We start from the raw sequence: 23,938 nt of genomic DNA, 5'->3' as shown, positions 1-23,938 counted from the left end.
TACTTTGCCCAAAGTCATTGTCAGCATTCGCTTGGCCTTTCTACTTTTTGAGTTATGCATTCAACCGCATGGCCGCGCCGGGTGGTTTGCTGTTCATTCACAGTCACCATTGTTAGGCGGGCTTTTAAAACTTCGTAATTCGAAGTAATTTAAACTCTTCTTCAGTAGCAATGAATGCACTTATCATATTTGTTTTAGCAGTTACATGTCGTCTGCTGCTGTTAGATTGTTCCATTTTATTACCTCAGTAAAACTTGATTCTACCATAAACACAGCAAATAATGAGGGGTGATTTATAATTTTCTTTGAATTTCCACATTAAGCAATGCACTTGATGATATAGAATAGTGTTCAGAACAAGCAAGGACCTGAATGGAATGTACACTGTATACTGTTACGGGGTTCCTGTAAATCACAACATACTAGTATGTAGTGTTCAAGTCAGTTGTATCAAGCATATGTTTATATTTGCTTAATGATTATTCCAGAATGAAACAAAAGTATTTGTTGCATTTGTTATCATGACAGAAGTTAATTTTACTCATGTGCAAAATTGTCAAAATATTAGGATACACATTCATTGTGTGTCACTCTCCTGGTAATTCAGTACCTTAACATAAATCCAGTTACATCAAATACATGTATAATAAGCATTCTCTTTCTAATCATCTTGGTCAAATCAGTTTGAGTTCAACACACACTGCACTGTAGTATGCTTTCAGAACAGCTTGCATGTCTTTCTTTTAAGAGAAAAATGGTTAAGGTTTCAAATTTCTTTAGACACAAAAATTAGTAATAAGTTTATGTGTCTTGATAGAGTGGGGAAGGCTGCATTCTTATACATGTAATAATAATTGTCTGTGGTTAAAGATGTTCTGCATTGATGGTGGAGAAAAAACAGTTTACAAACCCTCCCATCATTGTTCAAAGCAAAGTTTTCACAGACATCAATTTGATTCACTCAATGTTTCTCCACTGTTTATCTGGATATACAAATGTTTACTCCATAAATGTTATTATTATACAAAATAACAATTTCAAGACATTTTCATGTCTGTACATAGAACCCAAGAGAGAGAGATGTGAGAGAATTCTTCTCTCACATACACACTTTGGGATGCTGTTCACGAAAATCGGGGCGACGCTTGTAGAGATATAGCACATTTTCATGACCAATGTCACCGAAAATGGCAGTTTCCAATGACTTTTGTATTTTACGAGAAGTGCAAGATCAATGTTTTTCCCTGATTTTTCTCAGATAACATCCCTTTGGTTATCATCAACTATTCTATAGACAGAAACAATGAAAAACAGACATAAAAAAGAAAAATACATAACAAATTAGAAACAAGGAAATATCTAAGAAATTTAAAAAAACCCAATGAAATACATGAGAAATTCATTTTGATACTGTAATTTTTTCACATAAATTTGCTAATATTACTACTAAGAATATCTAAAGAAAAAAATAGCCTATTTGAGGCTTCATTTAGCGATTTAGAGCTTGAAATATGATGCATATAATATATTGTACATAAATCAGCATGATTAGCGTAATTCAGAGATTATTGAGATTATTGATAGGCACCGTGCATGCTGATTTTTGCCACGATCGTGCGACTGATGGCCGAAATCTTGGGGGGCGGGGGGGGGGGGGGGGGGGGGGGGGGGGGTGTCAATGTAGGGTTTAATCTTTCCCAGGATGACAAGATTATTGTGTAGTGTGTATCATTGAGAAATGTCATGGAGAGGAAATATCTATACATCAGTATATGTGTACATACAAAATGAGTATATCTCGACCTTTCTTGAAACTGATAGGTCTTGCATGCTGTCAATTTATGTTCACACACACATACACACACACAATTGTACATGCACACATACAGTCAAACCTGCTTCAAGGGAGATGAAAAAGGTGCCAGGTGGCCACTATACACAGGGTCATCAAAATGGGTTATCTCTCGGGGGACTTGTTGCTAATGGCCATATACGGCAGGTGGCCGCTATAGACAGGTGGCCCGCTAAGGCAGGTTTGACTGTAATTTTAATGTATTATACTGTATGTGTATTAACATGAATACCACGGTAGTCGGAATAGAATAGACACTCAAGACTCCGGAAGGGTGGAGATATACACATTTAGTATGTATGCATATAAAGAGAGAGACAGAGAGAGAGTGCAGGGTGAATGACATTCAGTGAGAGATTAACTTCCAATGACTTAAGTTTGTTTCTCTCACAGAGTTAAATTAACCCTTGTCTCTTTGTGCTCTTTTAAAATCCCTGAGCAGAAAAACCATAGTTTAATACTAGCATAGTCCTACAGTCACTATGAAAAGATGCACAAAAATAACACACAGACACAAATTATAACTCATTTTGCTCCTGTGTCATTTCCACAAGTTTATTGCCATCACCTTTGACATACTCCAGCAAAAAAACAAAAAACAAAACAAAAACAAAACAAAACAAAAACATAATGCCTCTGGCAACACTTCATGGCGGAGGCATATAAAATGACTGGCATATCATGATATCATAATGTAGTGTACAAAATGTATCAAGATTCTCAATAAACAGATATTACTATGCCTACGTATACATCTCATCACACTTGATGCACAAGGCATATTCAAAATCTATCTTAAACTAGAGCACTCGCAATCGAGCACATGTATCCCCCGAACCCGTCTCCCATACCCCATCTGGATTACTTTTTAGGCCAGAATGTTGTATAATATGGCAACTGTCGCAGGATACAATAAAATCCCACTAGAGATATGAGGCTTGTATATACAGCACATACAAGGAATATGACATGTCAACTTATAAAAGTTTGAACAATGAGAGCGTTGGCAATGAAAACTTTTGTTACCTAGAATAACTCCCCATAAATCTCCATAGCAAGTTTGAATAAAATCCGACAAGAAATGTGACATGGCCTCCAAGTCGGGACACTGAGGGCGCCATCACCACAAACTGTTGTGTCCTTCATGTAGAACGACCACCCATAAACCTCTTCAGCAAGTCTGCGTAAAATCCAGTAACAATCAAGTTATTGCCAAAATAAGCATGCATTTTTGAAAATTTTGACATGATCAGGGTGACCTTTGACCCTGTAAAAGGTAGAACAGTAAGGGCAGCATTATCAATAGTGTAGGTGTATAGATTTGACTATGATGCATTTACATACCAAATTTGAAAAAAAATCGGTCAAGAAACAAGGCCAGCGTCGCACACACAAGCAGACCCTGTTAAATTTACCTTATGTATAATGACGGAACAAGCGAGGGCGCCACCACCAAAAACAATATAGGCATCCTCATTTCACTATGTTGTCAAATTTGAAGAAAATCTGATATGAAATGTAGCTGATAGAGCACACAAAAGAAATGTCCATTGGCATCCAAGTCGGAACACTGAGGGCGCCATCACCACAAACTGTTGTGTCCTTCATGTACAGTAGAATGACCACCCATACATCTCCTTAGCAAGTCTGAATAAAATCCATTGAGTAACAATCAAGTTATTGCATAAATAAGCACTTCAGCAAATTTTGACATGATCAGGGTGACCTTTGACCCTGTAAAAGGTGGAACAGTGAGGGCAGCATTATATAGGTGTATAGGTGTATAGATTTGACTATGATACATTTACATACCAAATTTGAAAAAAAATTGGTCGAGAAACAAGGCCAGCGTCGCACACACAAGCAGACCCTTACAAATTTACCTTTTCATGTACAAAGACGGAACAAGCGAGGGCGCCATCACCAAAAACAATAGGCTTCTTCGTCTTACCATAATACACCTTCATGCCAAATTTGAAGATGACTGAAGAAGAACTGCAGCCAGTAGAGCGCTCACAAGAAAATCTATGCGGCGGACGCGGTGGACGCGGACGCGGAGGCCAAATCCATAGTATCCTACAAACTCTGTTCGGGGAATACAATAATTCAGATTCCTTCATCATGAGATGTGAAATGTATACCTGAAGCAAACAAAGATCTCTTTCAGGGCAAACAAAACAGGGCAAAAAGATCTCTGAGCAATTGCTGAAAAGGACACAATTTTGATGGAGTCATTCATGTTTCATGTAGTGAAAGAGAGGAATTAACTCTGTTAATTCCCACACGGCTGCATGGGGAGACCTTTTGCAATAAAAATAAAAGACAACTATTTTTGCAACACTACAATTGTGTCAAGGCACCCATTTTCTTTGCTCATTTTTCAACAAAAATAATTCATAACATCTATAACTTCATGATGAGCATGATGAAGAGGGAATGCTGCTGCAGGCAAAAATAACACTATATACTACATCGTGACACATTACTATATGATATGAAAACAGCACATACAAAATATGATTTAGATATGAAGCACACCATGTCAGTCTAGGGCAAATATGATTCCTATACATTCACTTCAAATGCTTTTCTTTTTTCATTATTGATTGAATTATTATTGATCTTTCATGGTTTTTCATTCACTACCTGTCATGCTTTCTTTTTACAAATGCAACAAATTTTTCAGAGTGCTTCTTTTTTGTTTTTGTTTTTCCTGCAAGAATAAATTCTGCACAAAAGAACATTATGATACAGTTAGCAAACTTAATGTATCAGGAAAGAAATGGCAAAGAGAACACTAGTACTGGCCACTCTGGCTCAAACTGGTGTTTGACATTCTGTGATGCTTCCAGGGTTAAAGCTCACATTATCAGTTAGTACCTATTCCATGTGTTTGATACACTAATTATGCTACAAGCAGAGTAAAACTGGTCTTCAAAAGTATCTGAACATACTGTGTTTGATCCTATACCAGTTCATTCCGTCTGGTAAGAATAAAACGTGAACTACTGTAAGAGCAAAATGCATCATTCAATGAAACTTGGCACCTGTGGGAAGTAATTCATACAGACAGTTTGCATTCAAAATCATTGCAAATGCCAATCAGTCTTGTCATTACATTTTGAATATAAATTCAACTTCTTAATAAGAAGTGAAATGTAAACTTGAGAAAAAAAATAAAAGGGTAAGAGAAATATGACCATTGCAAAATTTTCTGGTATGTGCACAGAAATAAAACTAGAGAAGCACTCTGAGAGCGCAGACCTCCGCCAAGCATGCAGCCCATTTCCACCCGCACTGATCTTGGTCTTCCACAGAGATCAGTGATTTCCACCAAAGACAGTAGCAAGCGTCTTTGATTTCCACCCATACGTACTGCATTGTGTGCTGAAAGCCGCCCAATTTCCCAATATAGCAGCCTTTGTTACGTCATAAACCCTCAGCTGCACCGCGCGCCTCGCCCTGGCAAAAACTAGAGTACGCACTTTGGTGCGCGCATGCAATCCTCAAATACGCGCAGCCTTACCTCCCAAGTTCATTGACCCTCCCGGCCAAAATATCAAAAATCCTTCATAAATTCCCCCCAAATTCTCGGATCACTGCCAAAAGTTAATCGTTTGTTACTTGTGTCATTCTAAACCTTTCCTGCAAGTTTCATCTCAATCTGTTCACTACTTTTTGAGTTATTTTGCACACAGACAAACAAACAAACGAACAAACGAACGAACCAACCAACCAACCAACCAACTAACAAACAAACCAACGGTAACGAAAACATAACCTCCCCCCTTGGCGGAGGTAATAACTTGTCATATCTTGGCTGGTACTAATCTCACAGTGAAGAGGCACTGACAGGTTCATGATTATGACTCTGAACATTTGGTTCTCTCCATTTTACATTGTGAAAGCCTACAAGCCAAACCTGAATTTCAATAAATAAAAGGGAGAATATAATGCATGAAAAGGGGGCAATATGAATTTTCACACATCTCCCATACATCACTGTAGCAGGTTTTCACTTTAATATAAGAAAAATGAAATAGGAATATGGGGTTGAATAAACTTCTTCTTTCTTAAAGAAAGTGTATGGATATTCCCATAAGATATAAAAAATTGGCATGTATGTGACAGTAACAACAACTAAAAGAGAGAGAGAGAGAGAGAGAGAGAGAGAGAGAGAAACTGAATCTATGAAGACTATCTAAGCCCCTGAGGTAGGGACTCACAACCTGTCCAGATAAAAAAATACCAGTAATTAAGAAAAAGCAGACAGATATAACCTATGCTCTGTCCTATTATGGGTCTCTTCCATGCTCTCTGGAGTGATTTGACACCACACTTCCTAAAGCTCTCCTTTCCTCATCTCCCTTTCAGTCTGGGTCTCTTGTTGATGTGGTAGGTTGGTCTCAAAGCTTGTAGTTTCCTCTTCCTAGCCTCCTTCTTCAGCTGCTGGATCCTCATCCTCCTCTCGGCAGCCTTGTCTGGGTTTGCTACCGCCTGCAGGGAGAAGATCACGGACATGGTAATAAGCCACGCCCATTTTGGGGTTGAGCTGCAGCAAGAGTTCAAACCAGCTCTAACTGCAGTGAGGAGTGTAATATTCCAACATGCTGGGCTAGATCCCATGCAATTTGCGTGGTCATCAAGACTTAACACACTGCACATATATCTGGTATCTCACAACATGGATTTGATCTTGTCACTGGAAGGTAAATCACTGGATATCAGTGTAGTATAAAATAGTGGGCATTATTATGAACTTATTCCGGATTGATGATACCATAACAGCACAGTTGCATATTTTCCTTGCTGTTTTGTATGACAATCTGAAATTACTGCCTGTATGTCATTCACCTTAGAACCATCATTCCATTAAATCATGATATCAATGAGACATTAAAGTGTAACATACAATAGCAAGCTTAGTTCTAGTGATATGTAATAGGGGGCCTTACAAGTACATGTTAGCCCTAACTAGGCCGGGGGATTAGGGTTTTACAACTTTTTTCTTTCAAGTCCCCTGCATCTTTTGACACCAAATTTGTGACGTCTGATCACGTGGTTCTGAAGTTACGCATAAATAAATGAATTCTTGTACAATTTCAATGTAAATTGTGCTTTCAGTCAAATTTCATAAAAGCATGATTATTTTTTGGGTCTTATTGATCAAAAATCAATTCTCAAGCTTGGAACAATGTCACTGATAAATTTTGTTGAGAAAACAATAACAAACAAAAAGTTGAAAACAGAGAAATACATACAAAATAGAAAAAACAATACAAATACTTCAGAAATTCTTTGATGGCAATTTTTTTTAATACTTACATTTGCTGACTATATTTACACAAACGAGTGCCCGCTTGAAGTTTTATTTAGTGTTTAGAGCAAAGAGTCTGATTTCACGCATACAGTATGCATGGATTAGCATGAATAAGCATAAATGATAACAAAAAAATATTAACTTTTTGTCTTTTTAGATTACGTCACAGGCAATGTGTGTGCCGATTTTCATCTTGATCGCGTGGTCGATGGCCGAAATCTGGTGGGGGGCCTGGGAGCCCCCCTCCCTACTTTCAGCAATCGTCACAACTTTCTTCAGGAGATGCACAGAAGATAAACTGCTTAATTTTCATGGGTTTAACCCTTGATGTGTGAAAGCAATTAGCTTTACTTTACAAGCTTTTCCATCAGCATTCAGTAACCCATTTAACTTGACCTGGTTGTAAAATGTAGAGTGAGCCCACTCAGGTGTAGCAGTGTGCCTCAGTCAAACAGGAAGGCCATGGTGACACAATAGGGATTTTAAAGGGGATTAAGTCATCTCTACTGTAAAACCAGAAACATTCACAGCATGAAACTTTAACGAATTGGAGCCAACGGCTTTTTTCACAGAATGAAACTTTTGCAAACCGCCACTGGCATTCTATGCAGTGTGTAGACAATCACTTTTATGTGCATTTTACGATCGTAAATCTTGGCTCCTTGTGAAATTCATGTAAGTTTCACGCATGCAAAATTCTGTGGTTTTACAGTATTCACGAACAAACCAAGTAAAGCACAGCAAGGGTTAACAAATGCTACTAGCAAGGGTCTAGGTGTGAGAGTACTTGCAGAAAAAAGTATGACAAAATCTGAAACTTCCTCCTGCAGGAGCCTGTCACACAGTTTGATACTATCTTATCAGTTCCACAGCTTTCTAGTTGTATCTGCCTGTCCTTTGCTTGAAGACACAGCCAGATGAGGGCAGCCTTACCTCAAGAGCGCGCTTCCTTTTCCTGGCCAGCCTGTTCTCACTGGCGTTCCTCTGCACAGCAGCGTAGATGTTGGAGAAAGTTTCCAAGCCCACAAGTCCCTTGAGTAACTCCAACACCTCCTGACAAAGCACACGTAGCTCAGCATCTGGAAAGTTAGGGAAAACATGTGAGATGGAAACATGAATATCTCACACAATCAATCATTCTTTAGTCATGGCAAATGCAATCAGATAGAAATTCAACTGAATAATTTCTGAGGTTGTACACAGTAAAAAAAAAAAAAAAAATCTTCAATCTTTACCTTGGCATTCACCGCTCTGAATGCTGTAAACTTTAGAACAATTTTGTGGAGATAGCTTATTTGCACAAATTTAAAGAAAAACAATTCTGTCAAAAGACCCAAATCAAAGGCTTTTATGGTAAAATGTTGTAACCAAACATTGGATTGCTGTAAACTTTGTAGTAAGATTGACCAACACCTTCATGTCACTATCTCATTGAAGAAAGTTGTGTAATGCACCTGTGCATTGTTTGGGGTTCTTCTGTAATTTATGCAAACACCGGAGACATGACCTTCATTTCAAAAGTTCATCTGACAAATGAATTTCACTCTCCAAATTGCAAATATTTTCACATACTTATTGACGATATATTCATTTCTTTTAGTCATGCAAACATTTTGACATGCTAGATCCAAGGCCTAACATTAATTTCACCATAGAAGGGCTTTCAGATCTCAGTTGCATGATGATTCTAATATTGGATATTCATAATCAACTACCTTCTGGTGATGAAACAAGGAAGCCATTTCAGACTCAAACTTCACTGCATTAATTTGGCAGCCATGCAACACCAATAGGCTAAATACTGGTGTGTTCATATGATGCATTCATTGTTATAGGGCTTTGTTAATTCTAACAAGACAATTTACACAACACAATGCACCTAATCTTTATACAACACTTTATCCACCAGTAATGCCTTCATGAAAAATTAGTCATTATGTATCAAATGAGAAATTAGACATGAAAGCATAACATCAATTTCAAGGTAAGGTCAACTGAATAATACTGTACACAGAATAATGCATCTCCCACTCTACCACCTAAGTATAATTAATTCAGAATCTTAGAAATTCAGAGAGAAATAAACAATGAAATGGGAATGACATTGGAGCTTTCCCTGCTAGAAACTTAACACAACAGAGAGCAGAGAGACTACTGATGAAAACAGCTTAACCCTAAAAGGCCCCCCCTCGACATTTCGCGCGATTACTCTGCAACACACAATGCTCTCGCCGCGATGCTCTATGACTTTTTTCTTTCGAGTTTCCCCGCACATTTTGACACCAAATTTGTGACGCCCGGGGGTACGGTTCTGAAGTTACATAACTTTTTGTACATGCACGTGAGACCGAAAATGGTTCAAAAATGTGATTTTGTGTACAAAGTCAATACAAATTGAGTTTTTTCACATGGTTCATATAAATATGCTTATTTTTACTCTCAATGGCTAAAATTAATTTGTTTTAGTAGTATTATGCTTCAAAAAGGGTCTGCCACAAATTTTGATGAAAAAAACAACAAAAACAAAAGGTCGAAAAAACAAAGAAATACATAAGAAATTCATAAAACAATAAAATAAATAAGAAATTAATTTTGATACTGAATTTTTTTTCAAGTACATTTGCTAAGAATGCCACAAAGAACATTTACACCCAAAATGAACACTTTTGGAGCTTTATTTACTGATTTAGATCAAAAAGCCTGATTTCTTGCATAAATTAGCATAATTAATCAAAATAAAATAAAAGAAGACTATTTTGGAAAATTTAAATATACGATCTTGTAGATTATATCGCACACTACCATTGTGCAAATTTCCGTGGCGATTGCGCGATCCACGGCTGAGATCTTAAGGGGGGGCCCTTTAAGCCCCCCCCCAGTCTTTCGAGCTACCAAAATAGCCCAGTCTTTTTAGGGTTAAGCTTAATGGATGTCCACCTACCTCCATGACTGGCCTTGTCATTCATCTCCCTAGCAACGACCTGAAGCATGCTGGGAAGCAGAGGTTCCACTAATCCCTGACCCACTTCCAGGGCAGTAGCAGCCATCCATTTGATAACTGACGACCTTCGAAGGGTGACCTTTGCCGTCTTGGCAACTTCGGTGGCTGCAATGTGACTCATTTTCCTCACCAGCCACTCAATAGTAAGAGATTCAGCATCTCTGTTCTCCTCCAACTTAGTATCTTGTTCCTCTGTTTCCGGGCAGACGACATCCTCTGCATCATCACCATCCTCTTCTTGAGCCTCTTCTTTGGAGGCGGATCCTTTTTTTCTCTTGAATGGAGATGGCTGAGGAACAGGGTGCAACCTGTGTACTACTTTGGACACAAAGATGAGATTCTTTACCACCTGCAAAGAGACAGAGAGAGAGAGAGAGAGAGAGAGAGAGAGAAATAAAAATGTTGCTATGGCGACTGGTATGCCTCAGGCATATTGCATGGTTCTCTCATTGGGTCTACAGTATGTCTACAGTATGTCTTGAGTGCTTTCTTTCCTTGAACTAGATTTAATTTGGATGGATGACTGAACTGTTTAAGAGAGCAAGCATTTAGGAACTTGAGCATTTTCACTTGACCTTTGACCCTTGCCCTTAGACCCCAAGGTCAATTATTCTTCAAATTATCACTAACTGGTAACATCGATATTCATGACAATACTTTGAGCTCTTTTCAAGATATGGAAAAAAAAATGTGACAGTTTAACATTTTCAATGAACCTTTGACCCTATGACCAAAATCTTCCCGTACAGAATCATAGTGCAGCACTGCATGTACAGTATGTACAATGTATATGCATAGTTGAAATTTATTTATTGAGTAATCTCCTCCACGGTATGGGAAAAAAAAAACGTAATTTCAGCATTAAGTAGTAGAATTTTAGTATTTTAATCTGACCTTTTACCCTTGACCCCATGGACCCAAACTTCCCAAAAGAATCATTGTCAAGCTGTACATGCATGCGTACTACAAAGTTTCATGAAAATACCTCGAGCCATTTCCGAGATATGGAAAGAACTAAAAATGTCATTGGTATGCCTCCGCCATAATGCATGGTTCTCCCACTAGGTCTAAAGTACATGTTGACAATGTATGACAACAGTTTAACATAATTGGCAGAATAAAATTGAAATGACATGTTTATCACAAATGTGTTGAGTGCTTACTTTCGTTGAACTCAATTTAAAGGGACTATACAGTACTGATTGAGGTGGGGATTAAGGTTTATAACATTCCTAAATGAGATAATGAGAAACCCCATATGAAAAATGAAAGAGCATGTAATTTTAAGAAGGATTCAGCATTTATTTGATGAAAATTGGTTTTCAAATGGCTGAGATATCCAAAAAAGTGATAATAATAAAAGGCGACAGGCCACCCTTTCATTAGGATCTCTTTGTTTCACCTCAGCTGTTTTTGGATATCTCTGCTATTTCAAAACCGATTTTCATCAAATAAACTTTCGATACCCCTTAGACTTGCATGCTCTTTGACATCTCATAGAGTGATTTTTGAATATCTCGCAAATCCTCACCTCAACCAGAACTGTACACACCCTTTAATTTGGATGAATGGGTAGACCAGGTATTTGCTGGATTTGACGGTTTTTACTTGTATTTTACTCATCTAATACCTGGTATGCATTTTGAATACATGTGTGCACACATCAAGAAAAGAGCTAAAAAGGAAATGTCAGGGCTAATAATGAAACTGAATGACTCATCTCACTACTAATCTTATTTCAACACCCCTATACATCAAATGGTGCTGCATTTAATGGCCATGAAAATGATGATTGTGAATGCCAGACACAAACTCTAAATATGAAGTAGATACATACTTGTTCAGCTAGCTCCTTGGTAACCATGCTAGAGTTGAGTTGGACACAGAATTTGTTGGCCAATCCCAGCATTCTCTTCTCAACATCCCCCTGGAGATATTCAAATTTTTCTTGAACCCTTGTGGATGAGTTCCTCGTCTTGGATACATCCATCCCTTGAGTCTGCACCTCTGGCTCCTCTTGCTTACTCGTTAACTTCTTTCCCCTCTTCTGTTTCTTTTTCTTGGTCCCTGCCGCGGCTGAGGTGACTGGGGTCACTGAGGACTTGGCAATGGTTGCTGTGGTTACTACATCATCCGGCTGCAAGTTTGCAAACATTTCCCCAAAGAGTCTGCAAGCCATGAGTCTCACCCAGGCATGTGGGTGCACCAGATGAGCTTCAACCGACTCTAGGGATTTGGAAGATGTAAACAGAAGAGAGTGCTTGTGTACTCCATGAAACATCGTGTTTGATTAGTGTCAAGTTGAAATTTTATATTTGTTTATATCCTTTGTTTATATGACATCAGCTTCTGCCTTAAAGCAGTATTTGCTTTATCTGGGCTACACAAAATTCTACATCCCTATATTATGTTCACACTAACTCTTTAACACAAATAGTTCTCAAAAAGTAATAAAACTAAGTTTTATCATTTAACCCGTTGAGGACGAGTCCCGAGTATACTCGGGCAGGTGTCTATGGGAAATGCGTGTTGTAGCAAAATCAGTCCGTCCTCAACGGGTTAAGAGTTAAAACAACCATATCAACCTTGTGTTTCAGGTTTCGACAAACACAAAGTACTCCTCAGAGTATTCAATAAGAGTATGTATGGAAGACAGAGTGTGAGAGTGTGCATATATATGTGACCCTGCATCACAAAACCAAAAAAAGGTCACCAAACATGGATTTTTAGTTACAAGCAAATTCTGAAAGAGCAGACTCTAAGCTTTAAAATGAATGAATATCTCAAATCAGATGGACTCTCTTAACCTATCTACATATTGGAAAGAAAGCACACACTCTAGAAAATGTGAACTGAGAAAAGAGGCTTGGAAGTACAGGGTCTATTCAAGCACTTAATCTTCACCAAGCTGTGCTGGCTGTGGGATGAATGGAATGAAAAACAGGATGGAAACCACAGGAGCAACAACAATGAAGGGATTATCAGATTAAGCTGAAATTGAGCATGCTCTATCAACACATTCTGTCCATGATTAAAGCCAACTATCAACACATTCTGTCCATGATTAAAGCCAACTTTCAAATTACTAGCATTATCTTTTCAAAAGTTATTAGAGTTGAAAGTGTGCAAAGGATTTTCAAGAAATAAAAAAGGGCCTCTAACACATACCTGATCACACTATTGTACAAAAAGAGGGGTTGTAGAAAAGCTGCTGAAAACACACTTTCCCAATCGTTTTATGATCCTAAACTTAAGCATAATCTAGAAGAATAGCTCTTTCAGAAAATATGGGAAACTCAAAAGTGACTTGGTTGTCCCGTTTCACCTTTTTTGAGTTCTCACATGAAATCAAGGCGTGCGACTTTTTGTTGGTTTTGTAATGCACTGTCACATAAGAGTACATGCATGTGTGTATACATTTATGCATAGGTGTATGTATGCATCTGAATATGTAAACGGAATGATGCACATCATTATTGGCTGAGGATCTCACCCCAGATGGAGTTGACGACTGTTTGTTGATCCTTGTACGTGGTGAGATGAAAGTGTTTGGTGATCTTAGACAGCGTAGCCATGAGATGGAAGAGAAGATGATCCTGGGCTTTCACTTCACCATCCTCCTCCTCCTCCTCCTATTCGAGATTGGAAAGTGGAATAAATGGCATTTTCCATCTTTCTAGACACACAAATCTGAATAGCAAAATTTGCCACATGGAAGCAATCTACAATGTATCATCTCCTTGTCGTCTTTTGTAGCTCACTAGGGGTAGTAAAATCATGCAAATTGCAATGTTATGACTAACAGAGGAAAGAATCCTTCCCTGAAAACACACAGAATCTACAATATATATAAAAGACTAAATCAAACTTGGTATACAACCTCCATGTAACGTTAAGTCTCACAGCTGACAAAAGCTAGGTATATCTGTATTGTCATAGAAATATATAACACTTGGACATTCACCTGTGGACAGAGTATTTAGTATCTAAAAGCCCAGTGGCTCTTTATCCTCTATTAGGGCAAACTAACATAATATCCAAGGTGTCTTAATTTGCTACCTCTTTGAAGTTTTCTGGCTTTATCGTTTCATCAATGACCGGCAAGATTTGTGATAAATGTCTGCTGAAGGTCTCCTTCTCACAGTCTACAAACAATCCTGAGAGCTGGGCTGCCAAACGTTGGTGGGATCTCTTGGCATCCTTCAACCACTGCAGCGTTACAGCAAAAAGGTCGTCCCTCTTCTCAAGAGTCAGCTGTTATCAAGAGAAATGAAGACATGTATTGCAGGTCATTAGAGTAAGAAGATGGAAGTACCTTGGAAGCCAAGAAGTGAAAAGTGCAAAGGATCACATGCAAAATATGCTTGTACTACAGCTGGATAAGAGCATTAATCATTTGGGATAGGAGGGAGGGGTTGGGATAGGTAGGGAAGAGGTTATAGCTCTTCATGATTAAACTTTTTTTTTAACCTATTGAGGGTGGGCTGATTTTGTTACAACATGCATTTCTCATAGACACCTGCCCGAGTATACTATGGACTTGTCCTCAACGGGTCAGTAATGTGAAGTTATCGTTTATGCCCTCAACATAACCACATTACACACAAGAGTAGCAACAAGTATGACCTTTACACTGATTGAAAGCAGGAGCTTTGTTCAATGATTGGCATGTACCCATGACTTGTACTGCATCTTTGTCTATTGGCACTGATGTCTGAAACTAATTTTTGATGAATAAAATTACCTAATCACCGTAATCCCTACTGTGTCATCATGGTCTTCTTGTTGGACTGAGGCATATTGCTACACCTGAGTGGGCTTGCCAACTTGCATCTAGGTCAAGTTTGGATGAATTACTAAATGCTGATGAATATGCTCGTCAAGTTAAGATAAGTGCTTGGAGATATATCGGTTTATAAAGGTAGTGCAGCACAGAATGAACACAAAAGTTTTAATATTACAGGATGTTTTGGTTGGATGTAAAATTGTTTTTAACCCGTTCTCTCAAATAACTGGAAAGACTTTCTACTTCTGGGGTAAAATCCAAAGTATGTCAGTAAAAGTAATACCAAAGCGCTGCACTTGATATCAACATGTGAGATGTATCAACTATGCCAGTAACTTCCACTACTGTAACTTCCTTCACCTTCTTAAGGAGAGTCACCAGTGCCAGGGCTGTCAGCTTACGACATTTGGCAGAATCATCATTCACCAGACAAGTTGCCATGGGAATGAAAAATAGGCCAGCATGCTCCATGAGGAGTTTCTGGAATGGAAGGAAAGAATAATCCAACAGAGGACAATTACAATAATATCCTCTGTTTTAATGCATACACATGCACACATACATAGAATCAAATATCCATATATCAAAGGGCAGCATAATGTTCAATATCAAACAAATCACCTTCACTTTTGAAAACAAGGCAATCGCCAAATTGTGTCTCGCCCATTCGCGTACAAGGAATTAATATTTTTTATAACTCCCAGAAGTTAATTGACCTGCTTATGACCTTTGACCTTGTGGTGACCTTCAACACCCTAAGGGACATTTACCATCCAAGTTTGGTCACAAACGGACAAAGGGATCAAAAGTAATGAGCCATAATCGAAACGCGCCATAACATTGGGCCCTAAAAATTTGTTGACCCCTTTCTGTGACCTTTGACCTTGTGATGACCTTTAACTCCCCAAGGGACATCTACCGTCCAAGTTTGGTCACAAACGGACATAGGGATCAAAAGTTATGAGCCACAATCAAAACGCGCCCCTAAAAACATAACATTGGGCCCTAAAAGTTTGTTGACCCCTGTCTGTGACCTTTGACCTTGTGACGACCTTCACCTCCCCAAGGGACATCTTCCATCCAAGTTTGGTCACAAACGAACAAAGGGATCAAAAGTTATGAGCCATAAACGAAATGCGCCCTAAAAACTTAACATTGGGCCCTAAAAGTTCGTTGACCCCCTGTCTGTAACCTTTGACCTTGTGGTTACCGTCAACTTCCCAAGAGACATCTACCATCACCCAAGTTTGATTGCCATTGTAGCAATATGTGCTGAGTTACGTGTGATAAGAGAGTCTTGAAAGTAAACTTTAACGTATGACCTCAAATGACCTTTGACCTTATCATGTGACCTCTTACGGCACCGTAACATGAAGGTACCTTCCAGTGCATCCATCACCCAAGTTTGATTGCCATTGTAGCAACATGTGTCGAGTTACATGTGATAAGAGAGTCTTGCAAGTAAACTTTAACGTATGACCTCAAATGACCTTTGACCTTATCCTGTGACCTCCAACGGCACCATAACATGAAGGTACCCCGGACGGACGCCATTTGGATCCCTTAGTCTCGCCTTCACCTTCGGTGGGCGAGACAAAAAGTAAATGCAATGCAATAATGGGTATCTGACAAGATGAAAAAGCATCAAAATTGTAGAGAACACTTGAATACAGGTGTTCTAGACTTTGTCTTTCCTCACATTGCACAATACTTTCAAAAAGTTTAAAGAAGGATAAACCCCGCAAAATATGAGGACCTAGTGTGAATATCACATTGTATTCATAAGATGGACAATATCAATGCTTCTCACAAGCATCTGATATTGTGTAGATTTTGACAAATCACTAATGTATCGTTATGAAGGAGAATGGCTACAATTTAATAGGCAAAGTTATATAAGCTAACTCACTTGATGAATCCTCGATTCTGATGGTTGAAATCAGTGGCATAAAACCAACCATACCCCAAAACAGCCCTTATAACATCCAAACTTTCCTCTTTTTTATTGTTACATAGGCGGTATCTAGGCAGACATGATTGTGTGCACATAATATGCCTTGACCTGTACCCACAAGCACGTAGCAGTGGGCCTTCACGAGCCTTGTGTGACCTGGCTAGCGCGATTGCGATTAAAAGTTAGATTTCATTTGAGGTTTTGTTCATTATATAAAACAGATATAAGCTGCTTTTATTCTGGGCATTGTTAATACTATTGTCCCTCGGGAGCTCAACTCCATGCTATAACCCTTAGAGCAATTAACTCTTCATAGCTTGGAGTTGAGATCCCTCAGAGCAATGATATTAACCCGTTCCGTACTGAATTCTGAAATCCCATAGACTTAATACACAGGCCACCAGGTTCCCGTATGGAACGGGTTAACCATGCCCCAAAAAGCAGTCCATATCTGTTTAATATTGAAGCATCTGGAACCACAATCTGTCTCTCAGTTTTAGGTAGAGGAGAAACTTGATATACTTGCTACATTCTAAAGTTGTAAGAAAAAAGGAGTAATCACTACAGCATAGAAGGGTAAAATGGAAGCTGCAGTCAGGTGACATGACTACATCAATCACTGAATATGGTACTATAAAGCAGCCACCAGGCTTTCATAATACTGATTACATTGAGACATGGGATACAGCAAGATGCAAACTGGCCCTGCCCACTAGCCCACCATGCTGAGTCTGCTACTTTAGCAGGTTGAGTCATGCCTACCTGGGGAAAAGTGGAGTAGATTGTGGCCAACATCTCCAGAGCCGACTCTCTTCCTGTCTCTATGCTGAAGCTCAGCTGTTTGACATAGAACTCAAGGTGGCGCTTTAGCTTCTTGCCAAGAGGGTAGTCAAGCAAGAACTGATGCATTACCTGTGTGAAATGTGCAAAATTTCACGGGTTGCCAATTTTAGTACTCTCTCTTCACATATTAAGGATGAGAACACACACTTGTATGTGATATCTGAGAGTACTCATGATTCATATCAATTCATTAAATATATCTCTGATAAACACACTGCTTTGACTCATCTTTGACAATGAAAAAAAAATTGTCTCTGAACACGGGCTTACATATTTAACAAAGTAATTCAAAAATTGATTTGCTTTTCCAATTAAGATATTTATGAATTCATACAGATGAGTCATACAATTTTAATGTACAAGGAGATTTCAACAGGAGTACAAGGAATAGTGCCTATTTCTACTATGGGACAGCCCAATATTCAAAGCATAGCAGTTTATAGACATGACATCACTTCCATGAGCAGACAGACAGATGATAGAGAAACAATCCAGTGTGGGAGAGAGAGAGACTTACTTCACGACACTGAATCCTGGCAGAAGGAGATGTGGATGTGATGGAGAGCTGGGAAACTTTCTCCATGATACCATTCATCTCAGGAGACACCAGTTTACGGCTCAAGATGGCCTGAAAAACGGAGAGCATCAAGACACAGTAACAAAGACTTGTTACAGCTTTGCAAAGTACATGGCACAATAGAGATGGTCCAGGAATTGGGCAAACAGCTCATCTCCAGGGTTTTCAATTACCAGACATGGAATGTCACTCCAGTTCTCAATGCTTTAGAGGCAAGCTGAACATATAAACAAATTGTTTAATTTGAAAACTTTGTGACTCTCCCTCTTTCACTAACATTGGCAAACTACATACTTTTGCTCTCCTGCCCTGGATGGTCATAAACTATTTCTTTGAGCATCACACCACCACTCTCAACAAAGGGGTGTATCCATTTCGTGATGTCTGCGAGCAGTGGATGATAGGAGGTTACGGACTAGCTTGTATTCATACATCACAGAATCTCAATAAACTGCATACACTGCTCAAATCCACAAATGTTGCTTCCAGAGATGAAGAAACTGAGTGGAATTGCTAAGCGGAGAATATGTATAAGTTTTACCTTGAGGAGGCCAAAGGCCGTTGCCTGGCGGGTGTGATCATGGATGTCCTCCTCAGCATAGGCTAACAAGACCTGGAGCTGTTTCTCATTGATGGTGTGCTGCTTGACATCTCGAATCAGAACTGTCATCGCCTTAGCAACGAGGAGATATGAGACATCACGGAGATCATCATTACTTGCAATCCATTCGACCAAGTGTGATTAGCACTTTATATCAACAACATTTAAATGCGATTTCTATGTTGAAATCACCATGATTCTCTTGAGCCACAGCTGCCCTGTAGCCTCCCTACTTGTCCTCAGGACACTTAACAGTAACTTTACCCATTCCTTTGAGGGAACCTGGTATACCAGGAAACCCAAATTACACACAAGTGTCTGCATTTGAGGCCTAAATTCATATTTATGTGTTATGCTGACCAGAAAAATGACTGATTGAAAGATTTGATTTCTTCTTTTCTTCTATCAATATCTGTTCTTTTTGTTTTGTCTGACAACAGTGTGTATTTTCGCCTGATTTACTTTTTTTCCAACATAGTACTCTGCTTGTTTGCTCAAAAAAAAAATACTTGTATGAAGACATACATGACAATCAAGGCTGAGCTCACTAGATTTTGACTTACACTGATCCGATTTAAGAGCTCTTGTAGAGTACTGTAAACGTGGAAATTTTCGCGGTACATTAATTTTCGCGGATTTCGCGCTACGTTCGGCTAGCGCAAATTCAAAAACGCGCGAATATATCTTCACAATTTTCTATGCACATTTTGAACGGGATGAATTGTGTGCGCTTCATCGATGATACTGCTACGAAGTACAATGTACAGGCATGTTTACGCTGTGCGAAGAGACGATAGATTGCTGTGTACTGTAGCATGCATGTGTGCACCGCACGCACCCATGCTACATTCCCCCGTGACTCGACTACGGTACTACAGCCACAGCTGTACTACGTATTTGAGTGCTTGTACTCGCAGTCGAGCCGCTCGCTACGTCGCTTGTCGTGCGCTGGGCATAGCAAGCTATGTAGCAGAGGCTTTGGATGAAAGCAGTGAATGTGTACTACAGTAAAGTAACCTGCTGCGGAGCGCGAATTTAAGAACCCGCGAATACGTTTTCGAGCCGCTCAGCGCGAAAAATTAATCGCGCGAAAATATTGACGTTTACAGTATAACAAAAGAGCCCAGCGCACACTCTATTCATATCTCATGTCTGATCGATATTTTGCACTGTTCGATGGCACACGCAGTTGATCGTGGAAAGGGGATACACACACTGCTAGACTGCTTTCGCACAGGCGGATTACCAACCAGTCTGTTCTTTGTCAATGGGCAAAAAAAAAAAAATCTCATGGGGGGGGGGGGGGGCATTGAGGGCTCTCAGAGAATTGAAGGAGAAATGAGTTAAAGGACAAGTCCACCTTCATATACATGTGGATTGAGTGAATGCAACAAAATAGTAGGACACATCAGCAAAAGTTTGAGGAAAATCCGTTCAAAAATTATGAATTTTTAAAAGATCTGTGCAGTCACTGCTGGATGACAAGACTACTACAGTGTATGATGTCACATGCGTACAATGACATAAGGAAAATAAAAATAGAATTTCACGAAACTTTACTTTTTGAATTAAGTGGACATTTCTTCAACTTGTTACTGACGTATGTTAAGGGTAATATTATTCCTCCTGCCTTCTGAAAGAGAATAATTGAGTATTCTTTTGTTATGTGAGAAAAGTGACAATACAAGTATGTTGAATTTTCTTTATTCTTTCTTTATATCGTTGTACACATGTGACATCACAAGGCATAGTAGTCTTCTCATCCAGCCATGACTGAGCAGAAATTTCAAAATTTCATAACTTTTGAACAGATTGTCGGATTTTCCTCACACTCTCACCAATGTGTTCTACTATTGTTGCTGCATTCACTCAACCCACATGTCTATGAAGGTGAACTTGCCCTTTAAAGCAATGATAAGAATCATTTGATATTGCACATTCAATTTTTATCAAAATTTGATGCAAGCTTCTACTTATGCAAGCATAAAAATAGCAAAATGCTAAAAATTCCATGTGTTTGTACAAAAAAAAATGTACTTGTTAGGCACAAAGTTTCATTGCACAAATATCTACAGATCTACCAGTCACTATGTCAGAATACATATTTTGAGATCTCCTGGTACAATGCTGTGTCCCTACAGGCCTGAGATAGCATCAAGCTCCAGACTTGTTCCATCTCACCTTGAAGGTGACCACCATGAGCTCAAAGTTGTCTCCCTTGGCTGCACCCGCCCTCGCATATTTCCTCAGGAGTCTGAAGAGGATTTGAGTCAGCTGCTTGATGAGCTCATCCAAGGTTGGAAGCGGGTACCGTAGCAACCAGCATAGGCAGCGTAATGCCATGGATATCACCTGCACAGTATGACACACATACACATCACGACATCCAAATTGAGATAACACTGATTGTTATTTTTTTGACTCCTCACGCTTCAAGATGAAACTTGGAGAACAAGAGACGAGGGGGTCTCAAGCTAAACTGAGTATCTCAAGTAAGCCTTGGTTCTGGGTGGGGTATGGTTCCCATTTGTACAAATATACATGTACATTCTATTGTCCTTGAAAAAATTCCTGCCAAGTTTGGTGAAAGACTGGGCCATGCATTTTTGAAGATGGTGAAACTGTGAAAATGCAACTCCAGATCCACAATTAACAAACTTGAAACTACAGTCACCAATGCACTTACTCATAGCACTATCTAAGCTCTATCACTTTTGATTCTAGAGAAAATCTTAAAGATTCCTTGATTTTGGGGATTTGGGCTGCATCGCACCCATTAGAAAATATTGAAATCCCATCACCACAGGGATGCTACCTGCCAAGTTTGGTGAATGTCTGTAATGGGGCTTTCAAGAATCCGGAAATGTGAAAAGATTTACACATGGCGCAAGATGATAGACGAAGCACACTGTGCGATACATGATCACATAGCGTTTGGCTCAGGTGAGCTAAAAACCAAAGAAACGACAATGAATAATGTCATCATGGATACCACAGCAGGATTAAGGGGAGAATCCATGAACAGAACTTAATGTAGAATACACACTTCTTTTAAACTTTGACATCATTCAAGATCCTTACATAAAAAAAAAGGGGGGGGGGGTACTTTATGGGCAGCTGGTGCAACTTGTATTTGTTTGCACACAAAACAGATTGCAAACTACAGCAGCCTTGGCATCTTTTGCAAGATGAATGATACAACATGCTGTAGTGAACATAACAATTTATGAAAGATACAACTGTCCTTGATCTTTCTTTTGTGACCTAGTAGTGCTCATTCACAGTAAAAACTTACCCTGGTGTGCTGAGATTCCATTGATTTGATGAGAATCAATGTGAATGGGTCAAGCATGGAAAGATGCTGTTCATTACTTGCCACCAGCTTGGACCGCTTCAAACTCATGTTTAGCAACTGACAAAGAAAGAAGTAAGACAGACACAGATTTTAAAATGAAAACAAAAATGTTGTTAGAGTGACACATTCCAGCCCAGCATACACAATAGCCTTATTTTTATCAAAATTTTCTCCTTTCCAAGGATGTTAGATGCATTTTACTATGATATAACAACATTGACACATGCATTTAAACAACAACAGAAATGAATACAAACAATACGATTGTCATGCAGTATGTTTAGATATTCTACAACATGGGATGAAAACAGTATTGTTATTCCCTAACCCTTCAATATTTCTGCCAGGCTGTACAGTGAAGAATCTCATCTGGCTTGTGTTGTGCCAAGGAGAAAGACATTTACCTGAAGACCAAACTCCACAAGGAGATGGTGATGGGTCTTGGCACTGGTCTCTGGGACTATCCCAGCCCGAGTAGGTGTGGGAGGCAGGAGGTATGTACTTGGCGGACGTTGACCTTCTTTGGGGGTAATGGCTTCACTCACTTCACTCCTATATCGGTCAGTCAATGTATGACATAACAACAAATAGAAAATGTCTCTTAAATCTAATCAGGAAATGTACAAGGCTTGCCGTGCATTGAAATTGCATTTCTGCACTGCTGTTATGTAAGCTTCACACATTTACAGACAAAATATTTGGAAAGTTATAAATTGTTAGTGAACTTAGACCCAGAAAGCACTTAACACAGATATGTGGTTCTCCCAATGAACAGTTTTATAGTTTTAGTGATTTCTGTGCACCCAGGCATCTGATAGTGCATCTATGGTAATCTCTAGCATGTTTTCACCTGCACACTATACTTTGTATCTTTACTGCTATATCCACCATTGGTGCTATGCACAAGCAGTTCACATGGTGACACACATTTACATTTGGCCATGAACCTTCAAAAAATGGAAATTAATAAGTCATAATTGATTTTAAAAAAAGACCCACGAACATGACATACAAAATAGCCCAGAATTATAAGTATTACAAGTAGGGATAATTATTTCACAATTGTACCTAGTCTAGTAATGTACAATTTCAAGCAAATTTTCATCAGAGAACAGAGGTAGCCAATGAGAACAAAGAGATGGAAAGAGAGAGAATTAATGAAAAGGCCAATCAGCCATTCTTACTTGCTTGTCTTGTTCATAAGTGGAAGGGTCTCTGATGTCAGACCATGGATGAAGATGAGCAAAGCCTCTTGAGTAATCCCAGCATTCTCCTGGAGACCAATAGCACATCGACGCAGAGTTTCCCTCACTCTGTTTGAGGCACGGTGACTGTGGGATGTGTCAAGTACCTTTGTAGAAGAAAAAGAGCCAAATTGCAATCTCTTTACATCAGATTGTTTGGATCTCTAAAATAACAACAGCAAGACTGCTAACCTCTGCAGACTCCAAAACAAACCGACGGACATTAAAAACATATCATGCGGGCAAAAAAACACACTGAAGTTCTGAAGTGGCTGAATGGCACATTAAACATACAGCATAAGATATAAAAAATTGTCACTTTTCATCTAAAAATCGTCACCTTCTCCTTTTGGTTAAAAAAAACAGAACATGGGGAACAAAACCCCCTCAAAACATCCTAGTTAG

At 39.0% G+C, this 23,938-nt stretch overlaps 1 protein-coding gene across 1 annotated transcript in view; it reads right to left on the bottom strand.

The window, feature by feature from the left end:
* Positions 1–6,211: 6,211 nt before the first annotated feature.
* LOC139738377 (small subunit processome component 20 homolog) overlaps positions 6,212–23,938 on the bottom strand; it is a 57,082-nt gene continuing 39,355 nt past the window's right edge. Inside the window, exons 29-42 of the mRNA XM_071649013.1 lie at positions 23,474–23,640; positions 22,694–22,841; positions 22,230–22,346; positions 21,116–21,286; positions 18,875–19,006; positions 18,274–18,384; positions 17,676–17,825; positions 15,320–15,439; positions 14,233–14,427; positions 13,667–13,805; positions 12,011–12,399; positions 10,114–10,522; positions 8,106–8,251; positions 6,212–6,349 (exon numbers count right to left, since the gene is read on the bottom strand). Of these exons, the coding sequence (XP_071505114.1) occupies positions 6,212–6,349; positions 8,106–8,251; positions 10,114–10,522; positions 12,011–12,399; positions 13,667–13,805; positions 14,233–14,427; positions 15,320–15,439; positions 17,676–17,825; positions 18,274–18,384; positions 18,875–19,006; positions 21,116–21,286; positions 22,230–22,346; positions 22,694–22,841; positions 23,474–23,640 (2,532 nt within the window). The remainder of the gene's footprint in view (positions 6,350–8,105; positions 8,252–10,113; positions 10,523–12,010; positions 12,400–13,666; positions 13,806–14,232; positions 14,428–15,319; positions 15,440–17,675; positions 17,826–18,273; positions 18,385–18,874; positions 19,007–21,115; positions 21,287–22,229; positions 22,347–22,693; positions 22,842–23,473; positions 23,641–23,938) is intronic.

Source organism: Diadema antillarum, unplaced genomic scaffold (assembly GCF_040938485.1).
Source record: "Diadema antillarum isolate AM-2024a unplaced genomic scaffold, OU_Dant_1.0 seq00000739_RagTag, whole genome shotgun sequence".
NCBI classification, from domain to species: domain Eukaryota; kingdom Metazoa; phylum Echinodermata; class Echinoidea; order Diadematoida; family Diadematidae; genus Diadema; species Diadema antillarum.
The sequence above is the reverse complement of the archived record's forward strand: the minus strand, read 5'-3'. Positions and strand labels throughout refer to the sequence as shown.